We start from the raw sequence: 21,116 nt of genomic DNA, 5'->3' as shown, positions 1-21,116 counted from the left end.
GTTTTTTTTTTAAGTAAAATCTCAAGAACTGATGAGGTCACAATGTTGTACTTCTGCTTTCATTCTGGTGTCAGTACTTACCCATATGTATCCAGCCATTCTCTAGTTGTCATTAAGACGCAAGCCTGGGTGGCTAATATCCAATAAGCATCCATCTTTAGGCTCACCTAGCTTCTATGCAGATGGTGGGTGCTATTAATAAGTTTACCAATAAGGTTCCAAAAATCTCCACTTTAAATTTTTAAGCTCCTGTACTGTGATAGAATCATTACCTTTCACTTTGGCACAATCACCACACTGACACCGGTGATAAGTTTCAGCAGTATTGCCACCAGGTAAACATGGCATCTCAGGACCCATTGTGACCAGCACATTGTGGCAGTAGTGGTGAGCAATAAGCATTAGTATAGTGGTAGGGAGTGTTTAAAGAATGGCAGATGAAGTGGAAAAGTGCAGGGGAGGTGGGAGAGCATGGAAAGGTTTGGAGTCAGGTGTGCTGGGGCATGAAGGTTTAGTAGTGAGATCTGTGGGGGTGGAGGACAGAAGTAGTATTTAACAAAAGGTTGGTGTGCAAGTATGGTGGTGGGGAGCATCTGCAGTGGTTGGGTTGGAAGGGTGACTTGATGGTAGGGTTTTGGTCATGACAGTGATGAAGACGCTGTTAAGATGCCAGTCAGAGGAAGTGACCCCCAGTCAGGAAAAATCGGGGTGGCAAGAATTTAAGTCAGTACATGGTATTTGCCGGTTCGCTGCTATCAGCAATTATGATGGTATTTGCTGGTTCGCTGCTATCAGCAATTATGACATCAATGTATTACCCCCTTATTGACTGCATCTTATATTTGTAATGTCATCTGTGAATGTGTTGTATTGCCTGTGATAATTTGCTGTGATTGCACACAGATATTGATATGTGCCTTTCTTGCCTTAATTGGCCTAAATTAAATATGTAAATAGTCACTTTAGACTATATTTGTGTGGGTAAACATCACCATAACATGAATGAGTTTTGCTTCTAATGCCCATGGTGCAGAGAATGCCATTGCCATGCTGATAAAGTCCAGGTGTTAACGTAACGCTTTCTTTTACACATCCATACAAAATATTTAGCTAAAACCATCTGTAGTACTTCAAACACTCATTTATTATTGTTGTAAAGCCTAAAATCTAGTATCCATCTGGGTGCCCATTAAGCTAGCCTTGCTTTTCATAGTTATTTGTAGAACAAGATAATAAAACTAACAAGGGTTTTCTCCGCCAACACTCTCAAGCTGTAGCTGCCTTATGTGTCATCTGTATGGACTTCTTATACTTTTCCACTTAGAAGTGATCAAATCATCAACATTGCTGATGATTTCTTTTCTTGAAGATTTCCATGTATGTGTTTCTGTCTGATCTGCAAAAAAGGACGTAATCATTCATGGTTTGTATGATTCAGTGCTGACTTGACAACTCTGCAGGCCTATGAAATGGTAGATAATTAGTTAAAAAGTGAGTAAAAAGAGAGATTAGGATGTAGAAGCAAAGGTAGGATAAGTCTAATGAGGTGAGGAAGGGAGCTCCGGAAAGTGTGGGCAACTCTAGAGAAGTCTTGCTTGTTAAGAAATTATTAGTGAAAAAGCCAAGACTTTTGTCTAATTGCAATAGAAAAACTGCAAAAATATGTTACGTTTCTATTTTATTTTTTGCTATTTGTATAGTAACTAGTGAATCGGTGGAGGTTACTGGCTGACTTAATAGTAAAAGTCCTGCCTAAGAACAATAACTGATAAATGACATTAAATTAATTGGCCATATCAAAAATCTCCCTTATTTCTGGAGCCCACACACATATATTTAAATTAAAGAAGAAAAATGTGTGCGGCAATTATAAACCCTGTGTCCTAGGTGGATAAATTGACAAGCACAACAACAGTTGTACTGTGTCTTCCATTGTCATATTCATTAATTTACAGTAGGTTACCAGTGGTGGAGTGAATGACAAATGCTACATATATTTTTTTTTTTAGATTTATCTGACTCAAATAGCCATGTGATAGGGGCAGTGGTTCCAGTGAGGGCTGCCTATATGAAGCCTGGTTCTATGGAGGAGGAGAGGGACAAAACTGGGGTGCTGAAACCTCAGGATGTGAGCAGTTTGGACTTACAATCTGTGTCCTGGAAATTTTCCAAACAACTCTTTTGGCATCAGTAGGACATTGTCATTTAGGTCAACCTTTAAGTTGTCTTGGACTACTAATTTCACGGACTCCAGACCGCGTGACACTCAAAGGGGAAGACACTTCCCCCAGAGTGACGTCATGATGCCAGAACTCACCCACTCTCCCATCGCAGGCTCAGACCTGAGACACAACCCGCCCACAGCCCCGAGCCTGTGATCTATATGGGGGACATGGCCTGCAGCTCTGGCTGGTGCGCCCCCCATTGAGCACAACGGCCAGAATCGCAGACCACCAAAATTTTTTCGTGGTCTACCGATTGGCGACTGTTGATTTAGATGTTGATTCCTTTTATTTACATACTGGAATTAAAAATGTTTTAATAATTGTGGGTTGTGGTGTAGGTAAAGGATCTGTTGCCTTTCTCCTGGAAATGTTTTTTTATAATATTTTTAATTTGTTAGAATGATGGAAAGTTTTATTGTAGAGTTGTTGCCATTTTATGTCTGTTTTAAAATTATGTAGATTGTTTGACCAATGGGGGCCTTGTCATTTAGAGGTTCCATTCGGCCTGCTAAAAATCTATTTCATTATTCAGTGAAACAATTAGGGTATGGGGGGGTGTAAATAATGCAACACTCCATTCTTTATTCCCCTATGCAGTATATAGTTTGTCAGCATATGCACCTAAACCCAGCCACCCAGCTTTACTGTTTATTAACTACATTGTAGGGTTACCCATAAATTTGTGAATATTTGCTACATATAAAATATAAAAAAGATGTCCTTAATAAAAATAAACTAATACATTGATTATTTTAAGAGAAACATGTAAAAAAAACAGTTATTTTTTTTAATGTAAAAATGAATTCCAAAATCAGTGGAAAATTAAAGCAGAATAAATAAATGTCATTGTTATTGTATATACACTGTGTATGGAACTTTGTGGAATTATATTGTTTCTATTTTATTTTTAAGAAATTAATGTAAAATAAATCATTATAATGTAAAGTATTTCATCTTTATTTATCTTTTTTTTTTTTGTATAGTATGCGTTTTATATTCTTGGAAACTATCTTTTTGAAAAACTGTCATCTTTAATGATGATAAAACACGCACAATGTTTTTAATAGCCTGAGACCATGTAATCTATGCTGTGATTGCTTTAGGTCAAAACAAGAGTGCTTGGGATCAATGATTTTTATTCATGGCAAAAAAGAGGCACTTTTATCTAGAGTAATATTATTTGAAAATGTTCTTTAATGATTTATGTAAATAATATTGACAGTCTTTTATATAGAGCAGTCCCAACGTGGATTGTGTGTGTTCATGTGAGTGTGTGGGAGATTAAAAAAAAAATGTCTGGATTTATTAGGCAAATTTCAGATGTGCTTACTGCATGCCCAACTGTGTTCTCAATCATCCCTATTCAACCATATGGAAGCGGCTGGGAACATTTGTTCATGTGGTTGAGGTGGTTTTTTGTGCAGTTCCTAGATACAACATGCAGCTTTTGGCTACCCATAAATGACCAGTCTCTTCATATGACTTAAATGAGGATGTGTTCCAACTGCAGTAGTGTTTGTTTCCAGAAGATTGTATTGAGTTCACTCATCATTCACTCGCTGTCCTTCCATTTATCTCTAATACATGACCATCAAGTTATTTACATTTAAAAGTCACAAAATTCAGTGCACATCTGTATATCCTATTCTTCAATGGGCAACATGTGTCCTAGTAATTTTAGACATGGGGCAAATAATATAGCCAATTGATTTTATTCAATGATTTTCTCACAGATTCTTATGAAGAAATCACCATGGTTGATGCACTGAAATTAAACATTTTATTTGTTATTAAATTAAACATTATTATTTTATAGTTACTGACAAAAAAGTTTTGAGGTTCTCCAAATGAAGAGAGTTGATGCCTATAAATTACACTTGTGTATGAGGGCAAATGTACCCAGATTAGCTTTCTTACTTCTAATATACCCCTGGGTGGGACCCATAAGAAATTCACTAATATCCAGAAAGAATGGATCCGAAAATCAGAAGTAACATAATTAATTGGTGCAGCACTTTCACATACAATATGGCAATAGACATAAAGTGTTTTTTAACCCACCACAATCACCTTTGTACCAACCTGTGATTAGTTGCCTTTTTAGAACATACAGGTTGGATTTTATTGCTATAATACTGTTTATTTTACAATTAATATGATTCTTATAGCTCATGGTCATACCTTAAAGAGTTATTTATCTCTGTTGTCTGTATTCTTTTCAGATGGTTACACAACTGATGACATTGAATTTTATTGGCGGGGTGGCAACCATGCTGTTACAGGAGTTGATAGAATTGAACTGCCACAATTTTCCATCGTAGACTATAAACTTCTCTCCAAAAATGTTGTATTTTCCACTGGTAAGTAAATACGCTGGATGTTGACTGATCCTAATATGTCTTTTTTAATTTTTTGCATATATTCTACTTAGTGCTGTTCATACACAGAAGCCATTTTCTGGTTCTTGATTAACATGAGAAGTTAAACAAAATACTTAATAAATGTACATTAATGTCTAGAACTTAAGACTTAAATATGTACAGGAGCTAAACACTAAAGACCTATGTGAATTCAAAGTTACCAAATACCAAGAAGAATTGGCTAATGTATTTAGAAAAAATGTAATACATTTTTTATTATTTTTTTGTATTTGTGGTGATCACATGACACACTGCCTGTCTCCCTTTTTACGTACAGCAAAGTCTATGGGTGAAATTAAAATGGAGAGGCTGTCATTGATACTCCCTCCCAGAGTCCTCACGTGTGATACCAGTGAATAACAGTAAATTAGGTTAGGAATAGCATAATAGGAATAAGAAGTGTAAAGGATGTGTTTTTTTTTACAGAAATATCTACTCAACATCATACTTGAATCATCATATCCCCAATCATCAAAAACCAGATAATTGATGCTTTTTTTATGTAAAAAAAAATTTTTTAGTAGTCAAAATTGCCTTGCATTTTTTTCCAATCCTAATCAATGAAAAACTAAATTGTCAGCAACATGATTAGCAGGTTTGCAGGTGACAGCATCACATGGGCCATGCTTTCTAATCCGAAGTCCTTTTGATGTGTTGAAAGGCAAACAATATAGAAAGCACATGAAACTCCCTATATATTCACACCTGAAGTTTTTATATTCTTAGATCACTGTATGTATTTTATGTGAATTTATTTCTTTGTTGTTCTGTGTTTTTACAGATCACTGTTGACTTGAAACAACCTTTGCCACTGCCTGGGGTACTTTTGTTTTTTTATTATGTTTCCGTCATATCATGTCTGAATTTTTTTTTTTTCATTTAGGTTCCTATCCAAGATTATCTCTAAGCTTTAAGCTGAAGAGAAACATCGGCTATTTCATCTTGCAGACATACATGCCCTCTATTTTGATCACTATTCTTTCATGGGTTTCTTTCTGGATTAACTATGATGCATCAGCTGCTCGGGTTGCCTTAGGTTAGTATATCACAATAGTCAATATAGAATTCATTGTCAGTGTACATCTTTTATTATTAGATTATGGATTTGAAATAAATACCAATGTTTGTTTAGGTCTATATAGAAAGAATATGAAACTACAAAAATCCAGTTTTTATGCTTGTTTTTTCCCACCTTCCACCTCATTTAAATGTTTGTTTGGATAAGCTATAAGAATAGGCAACAAGTAGTTCCTTGACCTATACCAGTGTACTGATAATCCTTTGGTTGTGTTGTGTTGTGTTGTTCTTGAATTGAATTGCTTCTTTTGTGTTGTTCTTGCCAATTTTTGCTTTTTGGATTTGTATGGGAAATTAAAAAAAAGACAGGCTTACAGTCCACAAATTGATTTTTATCACAGAAGTTATTTTTCAAAAAATTCATCAGATGCTTACCAGGCACACAGAAATTAACGCCCCTGGGCCTGATCCAACAAGATGATTTTAAGGCCCTAGCTGCTTACTGTAATAGTCCATATAATTATTATAGTTTAATTATAGTTTTGCAGCTTATAAACAACATAAACAATTACTATTCACATGTGTTTAAGTTACCTGTGAGAGTTCACAAACCACCCACCACCACCTTGTATACCAAAGAAAACACACCTATTGCTTGTGATAGTTAAGATTGTAATAGGATTTTTTGCTCCTGGAAGCCCGATTTGGGAAACTGGTATGGGTCATGGTAATATGCTAATGTTGCATGAATCTGTTGTAAGTGTTTCAATCCAAACTTGAAAATGCCCCCCCCCCCCCCCCTTGCCTTCTATTGTCACTTCATCGTCTCCTTCATAATCAGCATCAGCTGAAGAGACAATTGAAGCAGCATGGAAATGTTACACAGCAGTGATATGTTCTATCCTTTATTGTATGTATAAGTGATTTTTGTTTGCAGCAGGTACAGATATAATAGCATTATGTATTTCTCTGAAATGTTGTAAATAACATTTGTAAATGTAAAAAGTAAATGAATTAGTTTAAGATCAATGCATTGGATCAGAGGTCGGCAAACTCCGGCCTTTAGGCCACATACAGCCTAGATGGTAGTTTGTTCCAGCCTAACGTCCTCTGGCTAATCCGGCCTAATTCCGGCCGGCAACCCGCGGTGGAGCTGGAACAAACTACTGGAGCTGCATGCGGCTCTTGTGCCTCCGTGTGGTGGCTCCCTTCCCTATTTACTGCAGCCGGCGTTAACACTTCTGCCGCCAGGGTAATTAGGGAACATTCCCTCTCCTCCGTATGCATTGCAGATATATATATATATATATATATATATATATATATATATATATATATATATTTTATAGTTTTGTGGATTTCGGTAGTTCAAAGTTTAAATCCACTGAGACAGTTCACAGTCTGACAAAGGGACTGACTCTTTTTCAGATACTTTTTGCTGATAAAGCCCCAAAGCAGCATGCACAACAGTTTTCTTTTTTCTTTTTTTTTTTTTTTTTGATGATTGTGAGAGGGTAGCTCTGAATGGTTTGATAAAGTGTTATGATGGCCAGCAATCCCACCAATAATGCCTGTTTTCCTATGTAATTCCATATTTTTTTACACTTTACAAATCTTAATATGACTATTCTGTAAAAAAACTTGACTGTATCAGGATATACCATTTTCAAGGAAAATATAATTTGTTTCTTTAGCTTTCTGGAAATGGTATTAAAATGTTACTGCTTCCATGAAGTGAAGTTAAAAGAACATAACTCTTGCACCACAGGCTGTGTATTTCGAAGGACTGTAGGACAGGTGTGTTTATGACATGCTACCGCCACACAGTCTGGCCAAGTTTCAATTTTTACAGGAGGTAGTTAGTTTTGTTTCTTGTCATAGGGGTGACACAATTTTATTCTGATACCCAACAAAAACTAATTTGGCATGGGTCAATGCCAATTCTTCATTTCTCCACAAAGTTTTAAGAGTGACCCTATTGCCACATCACTGCTGCTGGGTAACGAACTTTTGTAAAACATTTGGCATTTGCCATGCTTCAGAATTGTGTCTTGGACCACCATTTATATTGCATATTACTTATTATGATTAAACTTTGTAATATACACTATATTTCTGTGAGCAGTGTACATTGCCAATTAACACATCTCTTAAACTTGATTGTTCTTAGACAAAATGGCAGCATTGTGTATTAAAATTAAAATCAGTTTATTTGATCAATTAACTGAAAATAAAAAAAAAACTTAATTTTAAAATAACTTTGTAGTAAGTGGTATGTTTCTTTTTCAGGGATCACAACTGTTCTCACTATGACAACTATCAACACTCACCTTCGAGAAACACTACCTAAAATTCCCTATGTTAAAGCCATTGATATGTATCTTATGGGTTGCTTTGTATTTGTCTTCATGGCATTATTGGAGTATGCACTTGTCAACTATATATTTTTTGGTAGAGGACCACAAAGGCAAAAGAAAGCAGCAGAAAGGGCTGCCAGTGCCAATAATGAGCAAATGAGAATGGAGATTAATAAGGTACGCCTTTTACTTAATTACCTGAATTATAGCCTTTGCCAGTGTGTCTGAGTAATCTGCTTTATGTAGTCTTTCAAAATGGTTGGTCCAATGCAGATCACATAAGAAGTTTCTGTAATTTTGGATGCTACATTTATCTAAAGAGGATCTGTGGCCAAGCTTTAGAAATCCATGTATTTACATATTCTGAACAAGCCAATAATGCCCTCTTTGACCTATGCAGCTGTAATTACTTCCCAAGCACTAAAAAGATTAAATAACAACAGCTGATCCAACAATGCCTCCACCTTTCAAAACTACTGCTCTGAGGTTATATTAGGGATTGAAAGGTTGCAAAGTCACTACCAAAAAGGCCAAAAAGTGAGCTTCTGAAAGATTTAGGTGGCTTCCCATATGACTCCTAACTTTCCGAAATGAGAAAGGAGAAAAAAGTAGGTAGGCAAAGGGCACACCCCTGTTCCATTTCCATACCATAAAAAAGTAAGCAAATACTTACAATTTTAGTCCACAAAGGCTTTTTTGACCACTGGTAAAAATCACAATTTCATTGTGTATGTTGTGAACTTTGAATGTCTTTTAAAATCTTCAAACATCAAGAGTAACATATCAATGAACTAGATTTGATTTTTTTGTATTCTTTTGAATTAAGTTGCCCAGGCACCAGTGTCCATTGTATTTATTTCCAGAGTGGTTGTTTATCTAGGGACCAACTGGTGCCACCAGCATTGTGGACACATGGTTCCCAGATAGGAACACCCACACCTTGATATATTTTGTGAATATATTAGGGAATATAGGTATACTATTGCATTTGTGGTTCATTTTGACCTCTCGGGATGAATGTCTGAAATATGTTAGTGTGCATGATCTGTGTACAGTGTGCATTATCTGGGCACAGTTTTACCTAAGTTATTTTGCCAACTTAAAAGAAATACAAAGCCCAGCATTGCTATGGTAAGTTGACGTTAAAGGGTCACCAAGAGACCATCAGTCCCTGGAGTCAGCAACTGAAAAAAAGGTAAAAATACAGAAAAATCTAATATTTTAAATGCTTAACTGACCTGTTTTCCTTTTTCTATACATTGTTTTTTCAATTACTTGGAAGGTGCCTTTAAACTTGACCAGCCTGTCCTTTAGAACAGACCCCTGCTTCTTTCACATAATAGCCATTCCCTCTTTATATTCCAACCTAACCTTGAAGCTACTAGGTCACTGGAGTGACAATTAATAATCTGTTGATGTTGGTAAATGGTCTGCAATAAATATGGTAAATGCTCATAAAATCTTTTTGAAAGAGTTTTGGTCTAAAAACAGGGTCTCTTTAAAGCTCCCTTCCCCCTTCCAGAATGAAATACACAAATAAAGGGTTATACAGGCTAAGAAAGAATATAATAACATTTACATTTTAAATGTAAAATTTTACATCTTCAAATGTAATGTGGATGGTTGTGAAAATTAAGCATATCTTTTTTCATGTATATAAAAAATGCTTCTAACTTTCAATAAAGCAGATCCACACTAAAATTACTGGTCACTTTTCTATACATAATACATAAATGACAAATAAATCACAAGTACGTCAGCAGAAACCATGCTCCTTCTGGTACCAAATTTCAGAGCATCACTGATTTGATAACTGTGAATAGGGAACTAATGTTCTTGTATAACTGGCCTGTTAGTAGTTCTGTCTTAATTGTAGTCTTCCTCTTCAGCAGATATACTAGGAAAAAAAATTTGGAGCCTATTCTACCAATAATGATTGGTAGAACAGAATTCCTTTCCAGTTTACTTTCTTGAACACAACAGCCATAGGGTGAAGATATCCAATAAACATGAATATAGGCATAGTTTGAGCTTGGAGTAAGAATTTTACGGCAAAAGTATGGCCAGTACAAAAAAGTTTTTGTTCCGGCCAAACAAAGTTTGTTTTGCCCGCAGTAAACATCTGAGAAGACTAACAGGGTTGTTATTGCATGGGGTTGTATAGGTCTTAAAGTTGGGTGGGCATTTTAAATGGTAGATTTTAAGCAATGAATCAGCTGCTGAAAAATAAATTTCTAAATATACAAAGAAATCCTAATCCAACAACAAAAACTATGGTGACAAAATAACCTTTCCAATGGTATTGTAAGAATTTGTGGCCACTGTCCAAAGAAATGAAATATTGCTGCACAATAACGTAAAAATGTATGCATATTATTTGTATTAAAGTCAACTTTTTTGTTGTCTTTCTTTTTTTTTCTTCTACAGTGAAAATATAGTGATACTGTATAAGGTGGTTGTTTGCTTCTATTGTCTAAACTATTAGTTTCTAATCCACAGAATTACAACCATTCTGACCTTTTTTTATTTCTTTAATACAAAAAGTTTAAAACTGCTATGAAATTTACACAATTGGAATGTTTATCACCCTGTTATATTCTTTCTTAGATGGATCCACATGAAAATATTTTACTAAGCACCCTTGAAATTAAAAATGAGATGGCAGCATCAGAAGCTGTGATGGGTCTTGGTGATCCAAGAAGCACCATGTTGGCTTATGACACCTCCAGCATCCAGTACCGAAAAGCAGGATTACCCAGGCATAGCTTTGGACGCAATGCCTTAGAACGACATGTGGTACAAAAAAAAAGCAGACTACGGAGACGTGCATCCCAGTTGAAAATAACCATTCCTGACTTGACTGATGTAAATGCCATTGACAGATGGTCACGCATGATCTTTCCGGTGGTTTTTTCATTCTTCAACATTGTCTACTGGCTCTATTATGTGAACTAAGACTAAAAGCCATGAAGTAGACGAGAACTGGATGTCTGTTCGGTTTATGTCTGAAACGATAAATGGGGCTTGGAAAAAAAATATTCAGGACACAAGCTGTTTTAAAACACCTTAGTTGCTGGCACGTTCCACCATTCTGTATGTTGTATAAAGTCAGTGAGGACTCATTAGAAGTATAATTACCTCCCATCTCCATTAGGAGTTCTAAGGTTGCTTTTATATACATGTTAAGGCTTTTCCCTACGTGCATAAAAGTGTACTGAAGACTGACTACATTTACATGTATGATAAATGCATCTAATATTAGCTGTTCATTCCTCCTAACCCTTCAATACAGAAACAACCTAACATATCTATTGCACCTACATTTGTTTTCGCAGATATTTTATTTGTATTGCTAATTTATTTTTTATACACATGAACTTGAAAAAATGTTGTGCCTCTTGTTAAAGTTCTTTACAATGCCAATGACCATTTTTTTTGCATTTACCACATGTAATATCTAATTTCCTAATACATTATTTATTTGTTAAAAAGTATAATCCTTAAAAAAGATGAAATATGCATTATTCTAGGTTAATCACATTCTTTTTGATCATAATTGGCAATAAATGCATCATTGGATTAATTTATTAAAATTATTAAAGTTACATAACATTTTTTAAAAAAGAGCCAAAGTAACAGTCAAAACTTTGGCACGTATATTAATTTTATGCAATATAAAAAACTACTTGCAACTACTACCTACTTGTATATTATCAGCTTTAAAAATATGACATGAATCCTGAAGGGAAATAGATGACTGGTGACTTTTTAAAGTCAACCTAGTATTCAATAGACATTCCTATAGCACTTCGTGTAAATAATTAAAAGGCAATCCTTCTTTAAAGTGTATGTAAAAAAAAAAAAAAAAAAAAAAAAACATGCCTGCATGTTGTATCCCTTTGTAAACCCTACAAGAACAACAAAACTAACTTTATTTATTTCCCATTCTAAGCTGAAAATATGCAGGATTTGGTGAACTAAAATTTTAACGGAATTGTTTGTCCTCAACTTATCACTACAATATAGAGAGTAATTGTTCTGTATTCCAAGATTAGAACTGAGAAAGCTGATAGGGCTCCTTAAGATGACACAGGAAATGCTCACAGCCCATAGCATTGCTCTTAATTTTCCGAAACCATCATGGTTATTTTGTGCACTGTTTGAACAGATATAACTAAAAGCTTTTCAGAATGGAATATTTAGCAGAGCAAAAAGGAGCAAATAAGAAATGTTGTTAGGGTTGACACATTCTTTAAAACAAAAATGTATACATTTCTGAAAATATTCTCTATGCCTAGAGAAATTATAATTTTGGTATTTTTGTTTTTGCCATTTGATCAAAAATTCTTTATAAATTATATGTTAAATAATTTTAATAGAAAATAAAATGCAGCATATATGTGGTAATTGCTAGTCTTGGTCATGGTATTCTAAAGGTAACCTGAAAATTGTAGAGTTCATAGTCAACTTAATTCACAACCATGAGATGCTGATTTATATTTTATTGTGCTTGTGGATCATATTGTCATGGAAAGCATGAATACACTGAACACTAGAATGTGGATTTAGAATTACCATAGGAAATATACAGAATGTAAACTCATGAATAGAATGTACACATTGTAGCCAATCTGCTTCCTTAACCAAGTGCCACATTTATCAGCTTTGCCTGCTTTTTGAGATAAGGGACTGTATCAGCTCCTTACATATTGCATGCTAGCATTATTAGAGGGCTCTGTGCATAGGGTACCAAAAGTTACAAGTTAAAAGGGCAGCATAGTAGGACATCCTTCTGCATGATTCAGAATCACCTTATACATGCTTCCTGCTTACAGGCTAACTCCTTTTACCCTGAGCTTAGTTATAATAAAAGAAAAAGAAAATTAAGTAGGGTCTGCTATTATTTCTGTTACCGTATCAAATTAAAATGTCTTACTGAAACCTGTTACTAAATTGCAACATGGGATACTTTTATGTTAAGTGATAGTGAATAGCGTGAACGAACGAATGATAGAAAAGGTCATTTATACATGGATGCTGGGCCTGTTGAAAAATCACCTCTTGGTCAACACTTTATTTTATTTGCTCATTGGTCTAAATATACATAATATTTAACTATTATAAATATTATTTATTACAATAATTACTATTATTACAACAATGCAAAAATATTGGTATGACTGGCAATTCTCAGAATTTAGTATAAGGGAGTAGGGTGAACACATTTTGCTTTGTTGCAGCTAAGCCAGGCTGCCCTCCACTGCACTAAATGTATATATATTTTGCCCTCCTTTTTTCACAAGATTTTCCATTTCCCTTTTTTTAAAAGTACTTAGAGAAAAGTTGCCAATTTTCTTAGATACTTTCTACACTAATCTACTAAAATACTAATCCTAGTGGGTAAAAAAAGAATATTTTATAGACAAAAATCTAAATTAATACTACTGTATTTTAGCATAAAATACTGTAATCTAGCTATAGATTTCTGTATACAAATAGGAATTTCCAGTTATGTATACAATTCATTAATTATCAACAGTGCCTATTCAATCACATGCTGCATTTAGCAATGTTACTGTTAGAAAACTGATCTAAGACTTATTTTTGAACACGACATAATGTATTCTGATTGGTTGATTCAGTTTAAAGTGTAACATTGATTTTTTCCACCTTTCAAAATAAACTCTGAGGATAACGACAAGTTAAAAAAAAAAAAATCTATTTTTGTAGCAATAGGACGAAATATAGCAGACCTTAAAATATATTTCTCTCTTTTAATAATCTAGGCCGCAATGTCCATATGAACATCAAAGGAGTGCAGTTCCATTGAGAATAGGGACAATTTCATTCAGAATTACTTGAGGCTACTTTGTTCTTTGTATAAAGAGCTCGGCCAATCTAAGTAATGACATTCAGAAACAGCCATATTATAAAGGAAACAAAAACATGTTTTTCCTTAACATTCAGGCAAAACAGAATGCATTACCAAAATGCAATGTTGAACTTTATTGCTAACAAATAATGTTAGGCAAGACGATAATCCAGCAAATAAGGTGTTTTTGAATGTTTAGAGGTCAGAAGCAGAGCTTAATACTTTTTTCAGAGTATATTGGTGGGTTTGCAACATATTGCAGAGCAATGTGCTGATGACCTTTCCAAATGTAAAGTTTAACTATGGACTATTTTATGGTACAGCTTTAAAGAGACTTGTTTGTAAATACATGTTGTAAATGACTGCTAGCAGGTATGATAGTATGCATTTCCAGATCTAAAGAACTCATGCATTAAGTGTCTGTGAAGAATCCATGAAGAATGTTCTGTTTATATTCATAAAAACAAATGCAGGGTATTATTGGGTAATTTATTTTACAATGTCTATAGATACAATCCTTTCTCATTCTTAAATATATATATATATAGATATATAAATGTATGTAAAGAGGTTATATAATTCTAGAACATTTTTACATTGATATATAAATAAGACGCATTTATTTAATTTATATAAAAAAAAGCACAAACTATGTAGAAGCAAATTGACCAACTGCAAAATACAGGAATCACATTGTCCAATCATGATTTATTTACACCCCATTCTAGAAGGGGTATAGAATCCAGACTCACATCTCAGTTAAGTTTCCAGTACTTGAATTGTAGCTAGGTGATCAATATAAATAAATATATCAAATCATGTATGTGTATGTGAGTGGTGGATGATCAAAGGAATAAGCTAATACCAATTTTTTATGGTTCAATAAATAAGAACACTTTCTTCAGTTTCTTGTAACTGATTAAAGAATCCTTATGGTTGTATCTTGTAGATTGGGCATTCTAGACTGTACAATTAAGGGGGTTGTGTAGGCAAAATATGAAACGATGTTTAGTAAATTGCTAAATTAATGCAGGGTGTTTTTCCCAGCAGCATTTCTAAATCAATGTTTATAGTGCTTTCAATACATGTCAAACATGGTGCTTATTTCTAGCTAATTCTCATAGCCGGCAACGATACAATGCAACAAATGCATGTAGAGAGAAAGGGAAGGCTACATAAGACGTAGACATTTTAATAGAGAAATGAGTCACAAAAAGGCCCATTGGTATTTTAGGAGTATTTTTAGGGATGTGATTATAACAACTTACATGTTGGCTGCTGATGTTTGATGTTTCCAAAGCTACTGTGAATATCAGGGCAATGTCGTATATATTAACCAATAAAGAACAATTTTATGTTCTTACCAGTGCATCAGTATCCCCCTTTTTACTCCTATCTTACACTTTGTGTCAGCAGATGTCACATATTGAAACTGCCTAACACAACCCCTTTAAATACAAAACAATACAATGTATAATAGTAATTTAGGAAACCCTCTCCATTGTCCATTAGACTAATCTTTACATTGCTTGTCTCTTTCCTATTTTTTATATCAATGCTGATAATCAGTGAAATAAACAATACATACAACTTCTTAAACTACCAAGAGAAGCAAAAATACGATGATTTTTAGAAATTAGGTTAAAGTGTTGTATATAATACTTCACTGTAATTGTAGTGATGCTTTACATTTTGCTATACCTGTACATAGGTCATATGATGTGAGCATCCATTATAGCTAACCATTTGTAAATAAGATAAAGAATTTCTTAAGACATTTTTAAATTCTAATTTCTACTTAATGGCAAGGCAAAAATGATAAAGTTCAGTTAAAGTGTTGTAGCTTACGTGTAAATAACGAAAAGTGCTATATTTTATTTGACAATGGCTTTGTGTACTCACCTATGTCTAGTCTGCATATAAGAATGCTTTGTTTTAGTAACAAAATTACCATTCAGCTTGCATGTTTTTCATTTTTTTTCCCTGAGAGGTAATGAAGAGGACATTCTAAGTGGGTATAATCTATCTTTGTAAGAAACTGTTTTAACAGTTTATGAAAGCTGGTCTGAAATTTATGTCATGTATGTCAATGGGTAGAAACAACAAATTATGAAAATAAAATATTTCCATCCTGTTTAACTGCTTTTGAATGTACACACTGTGCACTGTAAAACAACTGTACAATTTCATTTGTGACTTCTTTATTTAAAGGCTATCACCAAGAATAAAAAAGCTTACCTTGCAATGGGTCTACCCCACTTCAAAAGTTAAATGATTCTTTAGATCCTGAGGAATATAAAGATAAATGTGCTTATCCAATCAACTTCCTCCTGCAGGCTCTGTGTGACGGGTCCACTACTTTCTCCTACATAAGCTGTTCTGTGTGCCCAGGCACTGATGTCATCCCCTATAATGTAGGATCCGTAGCTCTACCTTGTAAGTGAAGACATACCTCAATGCCTGCAAAGTCAGTTAGAAGAAGAGCTGCTCCAACCACCCAAAGTAAATTTGCTTTTTCTTTACAAATTACCTTTGTGGTGAATAGGTAACCCCAGTTCAAGGAAAGGTTTTGTTTATTCAAATGATGAAGACTTTGACAAACAAACTATATATATATATATATATATATATATATATATATATATATCAATCCCAGTATCAATGTAAGATTTGTAACACATTTAAAAATCTTTTTTGGTTTTGTTTTGTAACTTTTTGTTAAAGTTGTAGACTATGAAACAGATAAATCAACATTTATTAAATCTACAAGGAATACTTTGTATACCAGCTAGTGGTTGCTGGGCAGTTTGAGAAAGATTGAGCTCAATAGAAAAAAAGAGATGTGCCTCAATACAAGGTCAATATATGTTATACTATTTAGTATTTTATTATATATTATTTAGTAGATTTTTCTTGGCCAAGTTTAACTTTGGTTCATAAGCTTCTTTGAATAAAACAGATGTAAATAAATAAAATAGAATTCAGCCATTTGCTGGCTGAAAAGTTCATATTTGCATCATATTACTCTGGAAGTGATATATTTTAGTGTACAATATACCTATCCCTAGATGTCTAAATAATAGATACACTTCCTCAATTCTAGCTGGCACTTTGGGTCAATTCAAGATGTAGTCTGCCAAGAGTGAAAATCCAGTCTTTCATGCCCACTCAACCAACATAGTTTTAGGTTGTGCTGTCAACTTCCATGAAATGATCCTGACATATACTACCAAGACACAACATGCTTACATAGTAAGGGACAATAGGTTTTCAACATAAAGCAGTAGAAGGATATTTGATGATTTGCAAAGTACAGATGATGATATATAAAACAATCATATATCATTTATTGATGTCGTAGCAGTCAGACCGATGCAACATGATTACTGATTCTCTTTCTTGGTTACTACACTTTACACATTGCTCTTAATGTCTTACTAAACCTAAATGTGTAGAAGATGTATTAATATCAACACTAAACTAACATTATTATCAGCACTTAAAACCACTTGAGTACCTTCTCACTCTCAAAACTAAAACATAAGCTATATATTGTTACAAGTAAAACATGTGGATTGCCCGGGATTAACTTTTTCATCGGGGTGATGTTTGGCACAAGGAGATGTATGCTCAAAAATGTTTTTCCTAATGGTAATAGCATGTGCTGTTAACACCACTACATAAATGAAGTTGGTCCCACAATCCCACTTGTGTCAAATGGTTTGGAAGCCACAAGTCATGTCATCAATGTCAACCTTCTTCTTTTAGACATTAGGCTTGGTGAAATATAATTTCAAATTTGTATCCTATACCTTTATTACCTATTCCTACATAGCTATATATACGTTTTCACATTACCTGCAGCTGTTGCATGGGGATGCTTTATAACAATTCCTCTAGAGCAGCAATAAAACCTTCTGGGGAACTCAAGCATCAATAAAGACTAACAATTCTCAGGTTGCTGAATTCACCTTGATTGCTGCCTAATTTACTGGCATGGAAGCTGGAGTGCCCTAATAATTTTGTCTTTCGAAATAATGCATTTTGATCCTTCTCTTTTTAAGCTTGAAGGAACTCCAGGGCCCCTGGGGCTCTGTTAAATTTCCATAAGTACTATGAATATTATAGAAATGTGAACATCCTTGAAAACTGTGCAACCTTCATAGTTTATCATTTATGCATTAGGTGACTATTTTTTGTTCCAGGTGAACTCCATCACAGCATTCTTGATAAGGGGGAAAACATTTAAATTTCCACAGTGGAAACCATGCAGAGAGATTGTTACAACAATATTCCTAAAACCAGATATTAGTTTGCAGCCTTTTTAAATTATTCCTTAAGATCAAAAATATTTTTTGATTTGATCAATCAATTGACAAGATATAAAAAATATAGTGAATATACATGAAGATTTATGGTTACATAGGATGGAAATTTTTTATTCTTATGATTTTTTAACAACTTCTTTAAAAAATTTTTTTGCATGTTTACAACATCATAATAACGTGATGTGTGTTATATTATCCTTATGAATCATCACACATTGTATATCATTTTTACTGTAATTAAATCATGTATGGATGTAAAACATTTCCAATATTTAGCTTTTATTTTTTGATTTATTGCTTTTACTTATTACTTATTTTCATTTACTTATTATTATAATAAAATAAAATTAAGAACTAACAGTTTAAAGGGCTTAAAAGCAATATAATTAAGCATTTGATAAATACACAACCACAGCTCAGGCTAAAATATTTCACATTTTTAATGACTATGTTTTTAGGATTGGTTATAGGTCAATATACATTTAGTATTTCATAAGCCTTGAAATTGTATTACAAATTTTCTGAGGTAGAGGTTTATCTGTTAGACTAAATATATTAAAGAAACAAAGTGCACAGGGCAAATGTCATTCATTTGTCTTTTATAGGGTCAACTCATTTATTAAAATGCAGGTAATAGGCCTGAGAATTTGGGAAATGTTTTTTGTGATTTTACTTTCTTAAATCTGGGAACTTGCTGGTTTGGTGCAAGAGCTAAATATTTCCTGCCTATATCCAAAAGCTGATCATGCCATTGAGGTATGCTTTGAGATTGTTTAACAATCTGTAAGAGAGCAGCCAGTAAAAATATATTTACTTTATCTTCAGCTTCCATAATACATAATACATTTTCCTGGATGACCTCAGTCAGTAAAAATAGTTTTTATCAATGTAAATGAGAGACAATATCAATATATCCAAAAATAAGTACCCAGCTCAATTTACATGAAGCCACTTTCTTTTATCTTTGCCCTGTTGATTGAGTACACCATAATTTCTTCTTTATCATTGTATACCAACAGTCTGAGTAGGAACCTAGTCACTGTGCTAGTCACCGAGTATACAATAGAGCAGCAGCCGCCAACTGGTGGTCCGCGGAGAAAATTTTGCTGGTCTGCCGCTCTGGCTGCTGCGCCCCTGAGTGGGTCAGGAGAAGGACTTTCTTTAATCCTGACTAGTGGCTGGGATAAACTTCTGAGTGCTGGCATTTGTTTTTTTTTGTTTTTTTACGAAAGACAGCAAGAAATCCATATTAAATAATACGATTACAGACAACGGGCAGTGGGGTGAACTGGTTATCTACATTGATTAAGTACTACTAAGTTTGGCTCTGCTCCTTGTATGCTACCTGTATGATCTCCAAGTTACCAAAGTATGATAAGAGGCTCAAACCTAAATACTATGTACATACTAGGTCACAATATCTAAAACCAATAAAATCAGCCCTAAATCTTTGTCAAAAATGGCCACTGTTTTTGACTATTTGGTCATATATAAACCCAATGAAGCTATGTATATTTGAAATCACAGCACACATGTCCAAAATGTAGAATGTGATCAAAGAAATGATTCCCTATGTAGGTTTGGAACCCACCCAATCAAGTCCAAAAACATCTTAATATGAATGTCAAGCAATACTGAATTATTCTTTAACTATAGAAGTGCTTCCATACAATACTTTTATATAAAACACGTTAAAAGCAATTTAAAAAGGTATAAAGTACAGGTCATAAGGTGTATTTCCAGTATAATTTTTCCTTCCATCTTGGAATACATTATAGGCTTTGTATGTACCTATCTTCTAGTCTAGCAAACACATTCACTTTATCATTTATTGTACTTTATGGAAGTTTAGAATTGTTTATGCTGCTCATACGGACACGGACAGGCTGATCCATCTGGTATACCTCCTTTGTAGTCCAATATATAACACGACTGATAGCTATACTTTAGCAGCGATAAGATGTTCACCTTTTTGCAAAGTGAATTTTTACCACATTCGGTAAACTAAATAAATATTCCCCAGCAAAGTCAACATCTTCTACTTCCTTAATAAATAATAAAAAAGGAACCAATGGGGCACACGAAAGACCTCATTATCCATTCTACATTTTTTTTTACCAGGGAATATATGTTGACCTCATGTCTCAAGTATACACAGAACATTTATTAGCAGACTAAATCTAAAATTACTGTTCTATCCACAGGCAGCTTTAATTTTGGCATCAATTAAAATTTCTACAATAATCAGATTTTGTTTCATTAAATAGGAACAGATTTGTGTTAACTAAATATGTTAGTACCTGAATCAAGAAAGGAATTGATTTACATCCATATAGCTTCATTGTAACAGCAATCATTGCCCTTATTGTTAGCATCTTAGCCTTTCTAATATGCACATAATTTATTTTAATGGTTTTGGTATGCAAAAAAAAGATAACGGTTACTAAGTATTGATTTAGTGTTTATATAAAACAAAAGACTGCCAGCCTTATATGGCAGAAGGTCATAAACATATGATTGTAAATGACTAGCGCATAAGAGATATTTTCTTGAATTTATTGCAGACAGTTGCAGCATGTAAATATATAACAATGTTGGCTAGTGTGTAATTCTTGAAATTAAACATATAAATAAAGAAATTAAAAGTGATCTTGTGTTGTCTTTTACAAACATGGTCAACTTGGATTTATACACAATGGAAAATTGCTGTGTTGTAAGGCACATTGAATCTCATGTGACCATTTCATGATGTCATTGGCAAAAAAAAGCATTCAGCTGTTTTGGTGCCTCGAAAGAAAGATGCAGTGCATTAATCCCAAATGAATAGACACCTATGTTCGTTAAGTTTCGTAGAATGTTAGTTCGTAGTTTTGTAGATCGTAGTTGTTAGATATGTT

The 21,116-nt window shown here is 33.9% G+C and overlaps 1 protein-coding gene across 1 annotated transcript in view; it reads left to right on the top strand.

Moving 5' to 3' along the window:
• Positions 1 to 20,868, top strand: part of GABRB2 (gamma-aminobutyric acid type A receptor subunit beta2) — a 219,600-nt gene extending 198,732 nt beyond the window's left edge. Inside the window, exons 6-9 of the mRNA XM_072400711.1 lie at positions 4,448 to 4,585; positions 5,529 to 5,681; positions 7,952 to 8,196; positions 10,627 to 20,868. Of these exons, the coding sequence (XP_072256812.1) occupies positions 4,448 to 4,585; positions 5,529 to 5,681; positions 7,952 to 8,196; positions 10,627 to 10,974 (884 nt within the window). The 3' untranslated portion in view covers positions 10,975 to 20,868. The remainder of the gene's footprint in view (positions 1 to 4,447; positions 4,586 to 5,528; positions 5,682 to 7,951; positions 8,197 to 10,626) is intronic.
• The last annotated feature ends 248 nt before the right edge of the window (positions 20,869 to 21,116 follow it).

Source organism: Pyxicephalus adspersus, chromosome 2 (genome assembly GCF_032062135.1).
Source record: "Pyxicephalus adspersus chromosome 2, UCB_Pads_2.0, whole genome shotgun sequence".
Classification (NCBI taxonomy): domain Eukaryota; kingdom Metazoa; phylum Chordata; class Amphibia; order Anura; family Pyxicephalidae; genus Pyxicephalus; species Pyxicephalus adspersus.
Note: the sequence above shows the minus strand (reverse complement) of the source record. Positions and strands in the feature narration are given on the sequence as shown.